The following is a 12,500-nucleotide window of genomic DNA, read 5'->3' on the forward strand; positions in this document are numbered from 1 at the left end:
CACTCATATCTCTCTCTGTCTCTCTCTCTCTCTCTGTCTCTCTCTCTCTCTCTCTCTCTCTCCCTCTCTCTCTCTATCCATTTCCATCTCTCTCTCTCTCTCTATCTATCCATTTCCATCTCTCTTTCCATTTCCATATCTCTCTCTCTCTCTCTCTTTCTATCCATCTCTCTCTCTCTCTCTCTCTCTCTCTCTCTCTCTCTTTCTATCCATTTCCATCTCTCTCTCTCCAATTAACTTGCCGGCCCTGATCCCAAATCAGATCATTGCTGCCAAAATCCATGGCTATTGCCTAGCAACGAAGAGTTCCTGCTGTAGCTATTACGTAAATTGAATTGAAAGACTCGAATGGATTGGACTGAAATACTTTAAAAAATAATCAAAGTCCTGAAAGTAATTGATTTGAAATGTGAAGTGGAAAGTTGTCACCTTATTACCAATAGCCCAAACATATATAATCTTTTACTGAAACATAATCATTTCAAACCAAGCTTACATTTGTATCTGATTACAAATATCTCAGCATGGAAATACTCTTGTCCCCTCTGAAAACCTCGGGGGCCAAATTAAATCACCTGGGGTGTCATTTGGGACGTATCCAATGTGTTCTGTACTCTGACTGTGTGCCTGGTGCACCTGCTTATTATGGCTGAATTGGGGGGTCTATGTGTATTGACTCTGGGGGGTTTAAGGGTATTGACTGTATTCTTCTCCTCTCATCCTCTACCCTCTCCTTTCTCCCCCTCTCCTCTACCCTCTCCTCTCTCCTCTACCCTCTCCATCTCCCCCTCTCCTCTACCCTCTCCTCTCCCCTCTCCTCTACCCTCTCCTCTACCCTCTCCTCTACCCTCTCCTCTCCTCTCTCCTCTACCCTCTCCATCTCACCCTCTCCTCTACCCTCTCCATCTCACCCTCTCCTCTACCCTCTCCATCTCACCCTCTCCTCTACCCTCTCCTCTACCCTCTCCATCTCCCTCTCTCCTCTCTCCTCTCTCCTCTACCCTCTCCTCTACCCTCTCCATCTCCCTCTCTCCTCTACCCTCTCCTCTACCCTCTCCTCTACCCTCTCCATCTCCCCCTCTCCTCTACCCTCTCCTCTCTCCTCTACCCTCTCCTCTCCTCTCTCCTCTACCCTCTCCTCTCTCCTCTACCCTCTCCTCTCTCCTCTACCCTCTCCTCTCTCTCTCCTCTACCCTCTCCTCTCTCCTCTACCCTCTCCTCTCCTCTCTCCTCTACCCTCTCCTCTCTCCTCTACCCTCTCCTCTACCCTCTCCATCTCCCCCTCTCCTCTACCCTCTCCTCTCTCCCCTCTACCCTCTCTCTCCTCTCCTCTCACCCCCTCTCCTCTACCCTCTCCCCCTCTCCTCTACCCTCTCCCCCTCTCTCCCCCTCTCCTCTACCCTCTCCCCCTCTCCTCTACCCTCTCCCCCCCTCTCCTCTACCCTCTCCCCCTCTCCCTCTACCCTCTCCTTCTCCCCTCTCCTCTACCCTCTCCTTCTCCCCTCTCCTCTACCCTCTCCTCTCTCCTCTCTCCCTCTCTCCCCCTCTTCTTTCTCCCCTCTCCTTTCTCCCCCTCTCCTCTCTCCCCCTCTCCTCTCTCCCCCTCTCCTCTCTCCCCCTCTCCTCTCTCCCCCTCTCCCCTCCTACCCTCTCCTCTCTCCTCTACCTTCTCCCCTCTCCTCTACCCTCTCTTCTCTCCCCCTCTCGTCTACCCTCTCTCCTCTACCCTCTCCCCTCTCCTTTACCCTCTCGTCTACCCTCTCCCCTCTCCTCTACCCTCTCCCCCTCTCATCTACCCTCTACCCTCTCCCCTCTCCCCCTCTCCTCTACCCTCTACCCTCTCCCCTCTCCCCCTCTCCTCTACCCTCTCCCCTCTCCCCCTCTCCTCTACCCTCTCCCCCTCTCCTCTACCCTCTCCCCCTCTCCTCTACCCTCTCCTCTACCCTCTCCCTCTCTCCTCTACCCTCTACTCTCTCCTCTACCCTCTCCTCTACTCTCTCCTCTACCCTCTCCTCTACCCTCTCCTCTACCCTCTCCTCTACCCTCTCCTCTACCCTCTCCTTTACCCTCTCCTCTACCCTCTCCTCTACCCTCTCCTCTACCCTCTCCTCTCCCCTCTCCTCTACCCTCCCCTCTACCACTCTCCTCTACCCTCCCCTCTACCCTCTCCTCTCCCCCTCTCCTCTACCCTCCCCTCTACCCCTCTCCTCTACCCTCCCCTCTACCCCTCTCCTCTACCCTCTCCTTCTCTCCTCTACCCTCTCCTTTACCCTCTCCTGTACCCTCTCCTTTACCCTCTCCTCTACCCTCTCCTTTACCCTCTCCTCTCTCCCCCTCTCCTTTACCCCCTCTCCTCTCTCCCCCTCTCCTCTACCCTCTCCTCTCTCCTCTACCCTCTCAATCACCCCTCTCCTCTACCCTCTCCTCTACCCTCTCCTCTCCTCTCTCTCCTCTACCCTCTCAATCTCCCCCTCTCCTCTACCCTCTCCTCTCTCCTCTACCCTCTCCTCTACCCTCTCCTCTCCTCTCTCCCCCTCTCCTTCTCCCCCTCTCCTCTACTCTCTCCTCCCCCTCTCCATCTCCCCTCTCCTCTTCTCCAGATGAGCAGTGTGAAGCGACTGCGGCCCCGTCTCAACTCCATCCTGTTTAAGCTGCAGTTTGATGAACAGGTCAACAACCTCCGTCCAGACATCATGGCTGTTAACGCAGCCTGTGAAGAGGTCAGTGGTCCATCCTCTCTCTCTGTCTCTCCCTCTCTCTCTGTCTCTCTGTCTCTCTCTGTCTCTCTCTCTGTCTCTCTCTCTCCTCCTCTCTCTCTGTCTCTCCCTCTCTCTCTCTGTCTCTCTCTGTCTCCGTCTCTCTCTGTCTCCCCCTCTCTCTGTCTCCCTCTCTCTCTGTCTCCCTCTCTCTCTGTCTCCCTCTCTCTCTGTGTCTCTCTCTGTCTCCCTCTCTCTATCTGTCTCTCTCTGTCTCTCTCTCTGTCTCTCTTCCTCTCTCTCTGTCTCTCTTCCTCTCTCTCTGTCTCTCTTCCTCTCTCTCTCTCTCTCTCTCTCTCTCTCTCTTTCTCTCTCTCTGTCTGTCTCTCTCTCTCTCTCTGTCTCTCTCCTCTCTCTCTGTCTCTCCCTCTCTCTCTCTGTCTCTCCTCTCTCTCTGTCTCTCCCTCTCTCTCTCTGTCTCTCTGTGTTAACAATAACATATAGACAATGCTTTGAAACGGGACCTCTTCTAAGTTGAGCTGTTTGATTTCCTTGTACCGTTCTAAAACATCTGACTGTTGTTGTTGTTGTTATTGTTATTGTTGTTGTTGTTGTTGGTGTTGTTGTTGTTGTTGTTGTTATTGGTGTTGGTGTTGGTGTTGTTGGTGTTGTTGTTGTTATTGTTGTTGGTGTTGTTGGTGTTGTTGTTGTTGTTGTTGTTATTGGTGTTGGTGTTGGTGTTGTTGTAGGTGAGGAAGAGCAAGGGGTTCAGCCGGCTGCTGGAGTTGGTTCTTCTGCTGGGCAACTACATGAACGCAGGCTCTCGTAACGCACAGAGCTACGGCTTTGACCTGGGTTCCCTCTGCAAGGTGGGGGGACTACCTGCACACACACACACACACACTACTCTCTCTCAACGCACAGAGCTACGGCTTTGACCTGGGTTCCCTCTGCAAGGTGGGAGGGGGCTACCTACACACACACACACACACACACACACACACACACTACTCTCTCGCAACGCACAGAGCTACGGCTTTGACCTGGGTTCCCTCTGCAAGGTGGGAGGGGGCTACCTGCACACACACACACACACACTACTCTCTGTAACAGTGTGTAACCTGACTGGGTGTAACCTGACAGGGTGTAACAGGGTGTAACCTGACTGGATGTAACAGGGTGTAACCTGACTGGGTGTAACCTGACTGGGTGTAACAGGGTGTAACCTGACTGGGTGTAACAGGGTGTAACCTGACTGGGTGTAACAGGGTGTAACCTGACTGGGTGTAACAGGGTGTAACCTGACTGGGTGTAACAGGGTGTAACCTGACTGGGTGAACTCTTTTTGTGATTCCAGCTGAAGGACACGAAGTCAGCTGACCAGAAGTCAACGTTACTCCACTTCCTGGCTGCGGTGTGTGAGGAGGAGTTCCCAGAGGTCACCAAGTTCTCTGACGACCTGCAGCATGTTGACAGAGCCAGCCGAGGTAGGAGACAGACACACACCACAGCCGGCAGAGATCGACACCTATATTTAAATGTGTCTGCCATGTCAGGATTCCCTTTTCCTGCACTATTTTCAAATGCTAGTATGCGTTCTACAACCAGCAATAGGAACACTATGATAACATAACAGCTGATAGCAGTAGCGAACCTCTGTAGCTAACTAGCCAGCGAACCTCTGTAGCTAACTAGCCAGCTAACCTATGTCGCTAACGAGCCAGTTAACCTCTGTAGCTCACGAGCCAGTAAACCTCTGTAGCTAACTAGCCAGCTAACCTCTGTAGCTAACTAGCCAGCTAACCTATGTCGCTAACGAGCCAGTTAACCTCTGTAGCTCACGAGCCAGTAAACCTCTGTAGCTAACTAGCCAGCTAACCTCTGTAGCTAATTAGCCAGCTAACCTCTGTAGCTAACTAGCCAGCTAACTTATGTCGCTAACGAGCCAGTAAACCTCTGTAGCTAACGAGCCAGTTAACCTCTGTAGCTCACGAGCCAGTAAACCTCTGTAGCTAACTAGCCAGCTAACCTCTGTAGCTAACTAGCCAGCTAACCTCTGTAGCTAACTAGCCAGCTAACTTATGTCGCTAACGAGCCAGTAAACCTCTGTAGCTAACTAGCCAGCTAACTTATGTCGCTAACGAGCCAGTAAACCTCTGTAGCTAACTATCCAGCTAACCTCTGTAGCTAACTAGCCAGCTAACCTCTGTAGCTAACTTGCCAGCTTACCTCTGTAGCTAACTTGCCAGCTTACCTCTGTAGCTAACTAGCCAGCTAACCTCTGTCGCTAACTAGCCAGGTAACCTCTGTCGCTAACTAGCCAGCTAACCTCTGTAGCTAACTAGCCAGCTAACCTCTGTAGCTAACTAGCCAGCTAAACTCTGTAGCTAACTAGCCAGCTAACCTCTGTAGCTAACCTCCAGACACAGAGACACTGTGTTCTAGACCCAGAGACACTGTGTTCTAGACCCAGAGACACTGTGTTCTCTCTCCCAGACTATTCTCTGGTTCTTTCCCAGAATCCCCTGTTGTATTGTAATATTCCTGCCGTATCTCCAGGTCTTCCAGGCAATATGACTGCTGTGCTTTTGGCTCCGTCTGATTGGATGATAAGAGGCAGTGTGGAGCCCAGTAGTACTCTCAACATCCATCACTGACTATCTCTGTAAACACACACAGAAACATACCACTTCTCTCAGTCCAATTCAAGGGGCTTTATTGGCATGGGAAACATAAGTTAACAGATAGATAATAAACAAATGTGTAATTAAATTAATAATATACTAATAATTAACAATAAGCTTTACACTCACGGAAGTTCCAAAAGAATAAAGACATTTCAAAATGTCATTATGTGCAAATTGTTAAAATACAAAAAGGGACAATAAAGATACATTTGAAGTCGGGAAGTTTACATACACTTAGGTTGGAGTCATTACAACTAGTTTACATACACTTAGGTTGGAGTCATTAACACTAGTTTACATACACTTAGGTTGGAGTCATTAACACTAGTTTACATACACTTAGGTTGGAGTCATTAACACTAGTTTACATACACTTAGGTTGGAGTCATTAACACTAGTTTACATACACTTAGGTTGGAGTCATTAACACTAGTTTACATACACTTAGGTTGGAGTCATTAAAACTAGTTTACACACACTTAGGTTGGAGTCATTAAAACTAGTTTACATACACTTAGGTTGGAGTCATTAAAACTAGTTTACATCCACTTAGGTTGGAGTCATTAACACTAGTTTACATACACTTAGGGTGGAGTCATTAACATTAGTTTACATACACTTAGGGTGGAGTTATTAAAACTAGTTTACATACACTTAGGTTGGAGTCATTAAAACTAGTTTACATCCACTTAGGTTGGAGTCATTAACACTAGTTTACATCCACTTAGGTTGGAGTCATTAAAACTAGTTTACATACACTTAGGTTGGAGTCATTACAACTAGTTTACATACACTTAGGTTGGAGTCATTAAAATTAGTTTACATACACTTAGGTTGGAGTCATTAAAACTAGTTTACATACACTTAGGTTGGAGTCATTAACACTAGTTTACATACACTTAGGTTGGAGTCATTAAAACTAGTTTACATACACTTAGGTTGGAGTCATTAACACTAGTTTACATACACTTAGGTTGGAGTCATTAAAACTAGTTTACATACACTTAGGTTGGAGTCATTAACACTAGTTTACATACACTTAGGTTGGAGTCATTAAAACTAGTTTACATACACTTAGGTTGGAGTCATTAAAACTAGTTTACATACACTTAGGTTGGAGTCATTAAAACTCATTTTTCAACCACTCCACACATTTCTTGTTAACAAACTATAGTTTAGGAAAGTCGGTTAGGACATCTACTTTGTGCATGACACAAGTCATTTATACAACAATTGTTTACAGACAGATTATTTCAATTATAATTCACTGTATCACAATTCCAGTGGGTCAGAAGTTTACATAAACTAAGTTGACTGTGCCTTTAAACAGCTTGGAAAATTCCAGAAAATGATGTCATGGCTTTAGAAGCTTCTGATAGGCTAATTGACATCATTTGAGACAATTGGAGGTGTTCCTGTGGATGTATTTCAAGGCCTTACCTTCAAACTCAGTGCCTCTTTGCTTGACATCATGGGAAAATCAAGAGAAATCAGCCAAGACCTCAGAAGAACATTGTAGACCTCCACAAGTCTGGTTCATCTTTGGGAGCAATTTCCAAACGCCTGAAGGTACCACGTTCATCTGTACAAACAATAGTACGCAAGTATAAACACCATGGGACCACGCAGCCGTCATACCGCTCAGGAAGGAGAAGCGTTCTGCCTCCTAGAGATAAACATACTTTGGTGCGAAAAGTGCAAATCAATCCCAGAACAACAGCAAAGGACCTTGTGAAGATGCTGGAGGAAACAGGTACAAAAGCATCTATATTCACAGTAAAACAAGTCCTATATCGACATAACCTGAAAGGCCGCTCAGCAAGGAAGAAGCCTCTGCTCCAAAACTGCCATAAAAAAGCCAGACTACGGCTTGCAAGCCGAAGAACATGTTTTTCCACCAACACCACTTTTCCATCAATTTCTACATACAGTGCCTTGTGAAAGTATTCGGCCCCCTTGAACTTTGCGACCTTTTGCCACATTTCAGGCTTCAAACGTAAAGATATAAAACTGTATTTTTTTGTGAAGAATCAACAAGAAGTGGGACACAATCATGAAGTGGAATGACATTTATTGGATATTTCAAACTTTTTTAACAAATCAAAAACTGAAAAATTGGGCGTGCAAAATTATACGTGGTCTGTCGTACGGTGATTTGGTAAAAAGCCAATATGATATTTGTTCAGTACATTGTTTTCACTGAGGAAATGTACGAGTCTGCTGGTAATCATAAATGCAGAGGGTTTTCCCAAGGTTACTGTTGACTCATATCCCCTGATAGTTAATGATAATGCAGAGGATTTTCCCAAGGTACCCCTTGTATGTAGCCTCCACATTGACTCTGTACCGTAATACCCTGTATATAGCCTCCACATGGACTCTGTACCGTAACACCCTGTATATAGCCTCCACATTGACTCTGTACCGTAACACCCTGTATATAGCCTCCACATTGACTCTGTACCGTAACACCCTGTATATAGCCTCCACATTGACTATGTACCGGTACCCCCTGTATGTAGCCTCCACATTGACTCTGTACCGTAACACCCTGTATATAGCCTCCACATGGACTCTGTACCGTAACACCCTGTATATAGCCTCCACATGGACTCTGTACCGTAATACCCTGTATATAGCCTCCACATTGACTCTGTACCGGTACCCCCTGTATATAGCCTCCACATTGACTCTGTACCGGTACCCCCTGTATATAGCCTCCACATTGACTCTGTACCGTAACACCCTGTATATAGCCTCCACATTGACTCTGTACCGTAACACCCTGTATATAGCCTCCACATTGACTCTGTACCGTAACACCCTGTATATAGCCTCCACACTGACTCTGTACCGTAACACCCTGTATATAGCCTCCACACTGACTCTGTACCGGTACCCCCTGTATATAGCCTCCACATTGACTCTGTACTGGTACCCCCTGTATATAGCCTCCACATTGACTCTGTACCGTAACACCCTGTATATAGCCTCCACATTGACTCTGTACCGGTACCCCCTGTATATAGTCTCCACATTGACTCTGTACCGGTACCCCCTGTATATAGCCTCCACATTGACTCTGTACCGTAACACCCTGTATATAGCCTCCACATTGACTGTACCGTAACACCCTGTATATAGCCTCCACATTGACTCTGTACCGGTACCCCCTGTATATAGCCTCCACATTGACTCTGTACCGTAACACCCTGTATATAGCCTCCACATTGACTGTACCATAACACCCTGTATATAGCCTCCACATTGACTCTGTACCGTAACACCTTGTATATAGCCTCCACATTGACTCTGTACCGTAACACCTTGTATATAGCCTCCACATTGACTCTGTACCGTAACACCTTGTATATAGCCTCCACATTGACTCTGTACCGTAACACCCTGTATATAGCCTCCACATTGACTCTGTACCGTAACACCCTGTATATAGCCTCCACATTGACTCTGTACCGGTACCCCCTGTATATAGCCTCCACATTGACTCTGTACCGTAACACCCTGTATATAGCCTCCACATTGACTGTACCATAACACCCTGTATATAGCCTCCACATTGACTCTGTACCGTAACACCTTGTATATAGCCTCCACATTGACTCTGTACCGTAACACCCTGTATATAGCCTCCACATTGACTGTACCATAACACCCTGTATATAGCCTCCACATTGACTCTGTACCGTAACACCTTGTATATAGCCTCCACATTGACTCTGTACCGTAACACCTTGTATATAGCCTCCACATTGACTCTGTACCGTAACACCTTGTATATAGCCTCCACATTGACTCTGTACCGTAACACCCTGTATATAGCCTCCACATTGACTCTGTACCGTAACACCCTGTATATAGCCTCCACATTGACTCTGTACCGTACCCCCTGTATATAGCCTCCACATTGACTCTGTACCGTAACACCCTGTATATAGCCTCCACATTGACTGTACCATAACACCCTGTATATAGCCTCCACATTGACTCTGTACCGTAACACCTTGTATATAGCCTCCACATTGACTCTGTACCGTAACACCCTGTATATAGCCTCCACATTGACTGTACCATAACACCCTGTATATAGCCTCCACATTGACTCTGTACCGTAACACCTTGTATATAGCCTCCACATTGACTCTGTACCGTAACACCTTGTATATAGCCTCCACATTGACTCTGTACCGTAACACCTTGTATATAGCCTCCACATTGACTCTGTACCGTAACACCCTGTATATAGCCTCCACATTGACTCTGTACCGTAACACCCTGTATATAGCCTCCACATTGACTCTGTACCGGTACCCCCTGTATATAGCCTCCACATTGACTCTGTACCGTAACACCCTGTATATAGCCTCCACATTGACTGTACCATAACACCCTGTATATAGCCTCCACATTGACTCTGTACCGTAACACCTTGTATATAGCCTCCACATTGACTCTGTACCGTAACACCCTGTATATAGCCTCCACATTGACTCTGTACCGTAACACCTTGTATATAGCCTCCACATTGACTCTGTACCGTAACACCCTGTATATAACCTCCACATTGACTCTGTACCGTAACACCCTGTATATAGCCTCCACATTGACTCTGTACCGTAACACCCTGTATATAGCCTCCACATTGACTCTGTACCGTAACACCCTGTATATAGCCTCCACATTGACTCTGTACCGTAACACCCTGTATATAGCCTCCACATTGACTCTGTACCGGTACCCCTTGTATATAGTCTCCACATTGACTCTGTACCGTAATACCCTGTATATAGCCTCCACATTGACTCTGTACCGTAACACCCTGTATATAGCCTCCACATTGACTCTGTACCGGTACCCCCTGTATATAGCCTCCACATTGACTCTGTACCGGTACCCCCTGTATATAGCCTCCACATTGACTCTGTTTAGGTACCCCCCTGTATATAGCCTCCACATTGACTCTGTACCGGTACCCCCTGTATATAGCCTCCACATTGACTCTGTACCGTAACACCCTGTATATAGCCTCCACATTGACTCTGTACCGTAACACCCTGTATATAACCTCCACATTGACTCTGTACCGTAACACCCTGTATATAGCCTCCACATTGACTCTGTACCGTAACACCCTGTATATAGCCTCCACATTGACTCTGTACCGTAACACCCTGTATATAGCCTCCACATTGACTCTGTACCGTAACACCCTGTATATAGCCTCCACATTGACTCTGTACCGTAACACCTTGTATATAGCCTCCACATTGACTCTGTACCGTAACACCCTGTATATAGCCTCCACATTGACTCTGTACCGTAACACCCTGTATATAGCCTCCACATTGACTCTGTACCGTAACACCCTGTATATAGTCTCCACATTGACTCTGTACCGTAACACCCTGTATATAGCCTCCACATTGACTCTATACCGTAACACCCTGTATATAGCCTCCACATTGACTCTGTACCGGTACCCCCTGTATATAGCCTCCACATTGACTCTGTACCGGTACCCCCTGTATATAGCCTCCACATTGACTCTGTACCGGTACCCCCTGTATATAGCCTCCACATTGACTCTGTACCGTAACACCCTGTATATAACCTCCACATTGACTCTGTACCGTAACACCCTGTATATAGCCTCCACATTGACTCTGTACCGTAACACCCTGTATATAGCCTCCACATTGACTCTGTACCGGTACCCCCTGTATATAGCCTCCACATTGACTCTGTACCGTAACACCCTGTATATAGCCTCCACATTAACTCTGTACCGTAACACCCTGTATATAGCCTCCACATTGACTCTGTACCGTAACACCCTGTATATAGCCTCCACATTGACTCTGTACCGGTACCCCCTGTATATAGCCTCCACATTGACTCTGTACCGTAACACCCTGTATATAGCCTCCACATTGACTCTGTACCGGTACACCCTGTATATAGCCTCCACATTGACTCTGTACCGTAACACCCTGTATATAGCCTCCACATTGACTCTGTACCGTAACACCCTGTATATAGCCTCCACATTGACTCTGTACCGTAACACCCTGTATATAGCCTCCACATTGACTCTGTACCGTAACCCCCTGTATATAGCCTCCACATTGACTCTGTACCGTAACACCCTGTATATAGCCTCCACATTGACTCTGTACCGTAACACCCTGTATATAGCCTCCACATTGACTCTGTACCGTAACACCCTGTATATAGCCTCCACATTGACTCTGTACCGGTACCCCTGTATATAGCCTCCACATTGACTCTGTACCGGTACCCCCTGTATATAGCCTCCACATTGACTCTGTACCGTAACACCCTGTATATAGCCTCCACATTGACTCTGTACCGTAACACCCTGTATATAGCCTCCACATTGACTCTGTACCGTAACACCCTGTATATAGCCTCCACATTGACTCTGTACCGTAACACCCTGTATATAGCCTCCACATTGACTCTGTACCGGTACCCCCTGTATATAGCCTCCACATTGACTCTGTACCGGTACCCCCTGTATATAGCCTCCACATTGACTCTGTACCGTAACACCCTGTATATAGCCTCCACATTGACTCTGTACCGTAACACCCTGTATATAGCCTCCACATTGACTCTGTACCGTAACACCCTGTATATAGCCTCCACATTGACTCTGTACCGTAACACCCTGTATATAGCCTCCACATTGACTCTGTACCGTAACACCCTGTATATAGCCTCCACATTGACTCTGTACCGTAACACCCTGTATATAGCCTCCACATTGACTCTGTACCGTAACACCCTGTATATAACCTCCACATTGACTCTGTACCGTAACACCCTGTATATAACCTCCACATTGACTCTGTACCGTAACACCCTGTATATAACCTCCACATTGACTCTGTACCGTAACACCCTGTATATAGCCTCCACATTGACTCTGTACCGGTACCCCCTGTATATAGCCTCCACATTGACTCTGTACCGGTACCCCCTGTATATAGCCTCCACATTGACTCTGTACCGGTACCCCCTGTATATAGCCTCCACATTGACTCTGTACCGTAACACCCTGTATATAGCCTCCACA

At 47.0% G+C, this 12,500-nt stretch overlaps 1 protein-coding gene across 1 annotated transcript in view; it reads left to right on the plus strand.

The window, feature by feature from the left end:
• LOC135571064 (protein diaphanous homolog 3-like) overlaps positions 1-12,500 on the plus strand; it is a 187,595-nt gene that overhangs the window by 22,021 nt on the left and 153,074 nt on the right. The window contains exons 3-5 of the mRNA XM_065016871.1: positions 2,601-2,720; positions 3,446-3,565; positions 4,054-4,183. Of these exons, the coding sequence (XP_064872943.1) occupies positions 2,601-2,720; positions 3,446-3,565; positions 4,054-4,183 (370 nt within the window). The remainder of the gene's footprint in view (positions 1-2,600; positions 2,721-3,445; positions 3,566-4,053; positions 4,184-12,500) is intronic.

This window comes from Oncorhynchus nerka, unplaced genomic scaffold (genome assembly GCF_034236695.1).
Source record: "Oncorhynchus nerka isolate Pitt River unplaced genomic scaffold, Oner_Uvic_2.0 unplaced_scaffold_809, whole genome shotgun sequence".
In the NCBI taxonomy this organism is placed as follows: domain Eukaryota; kingdom Metazoa; phylum Chordata; class Actinopteri; order Salmoniformes; family Salmonidae; genus Oncorhynchus; species Oncorhynchus nerka.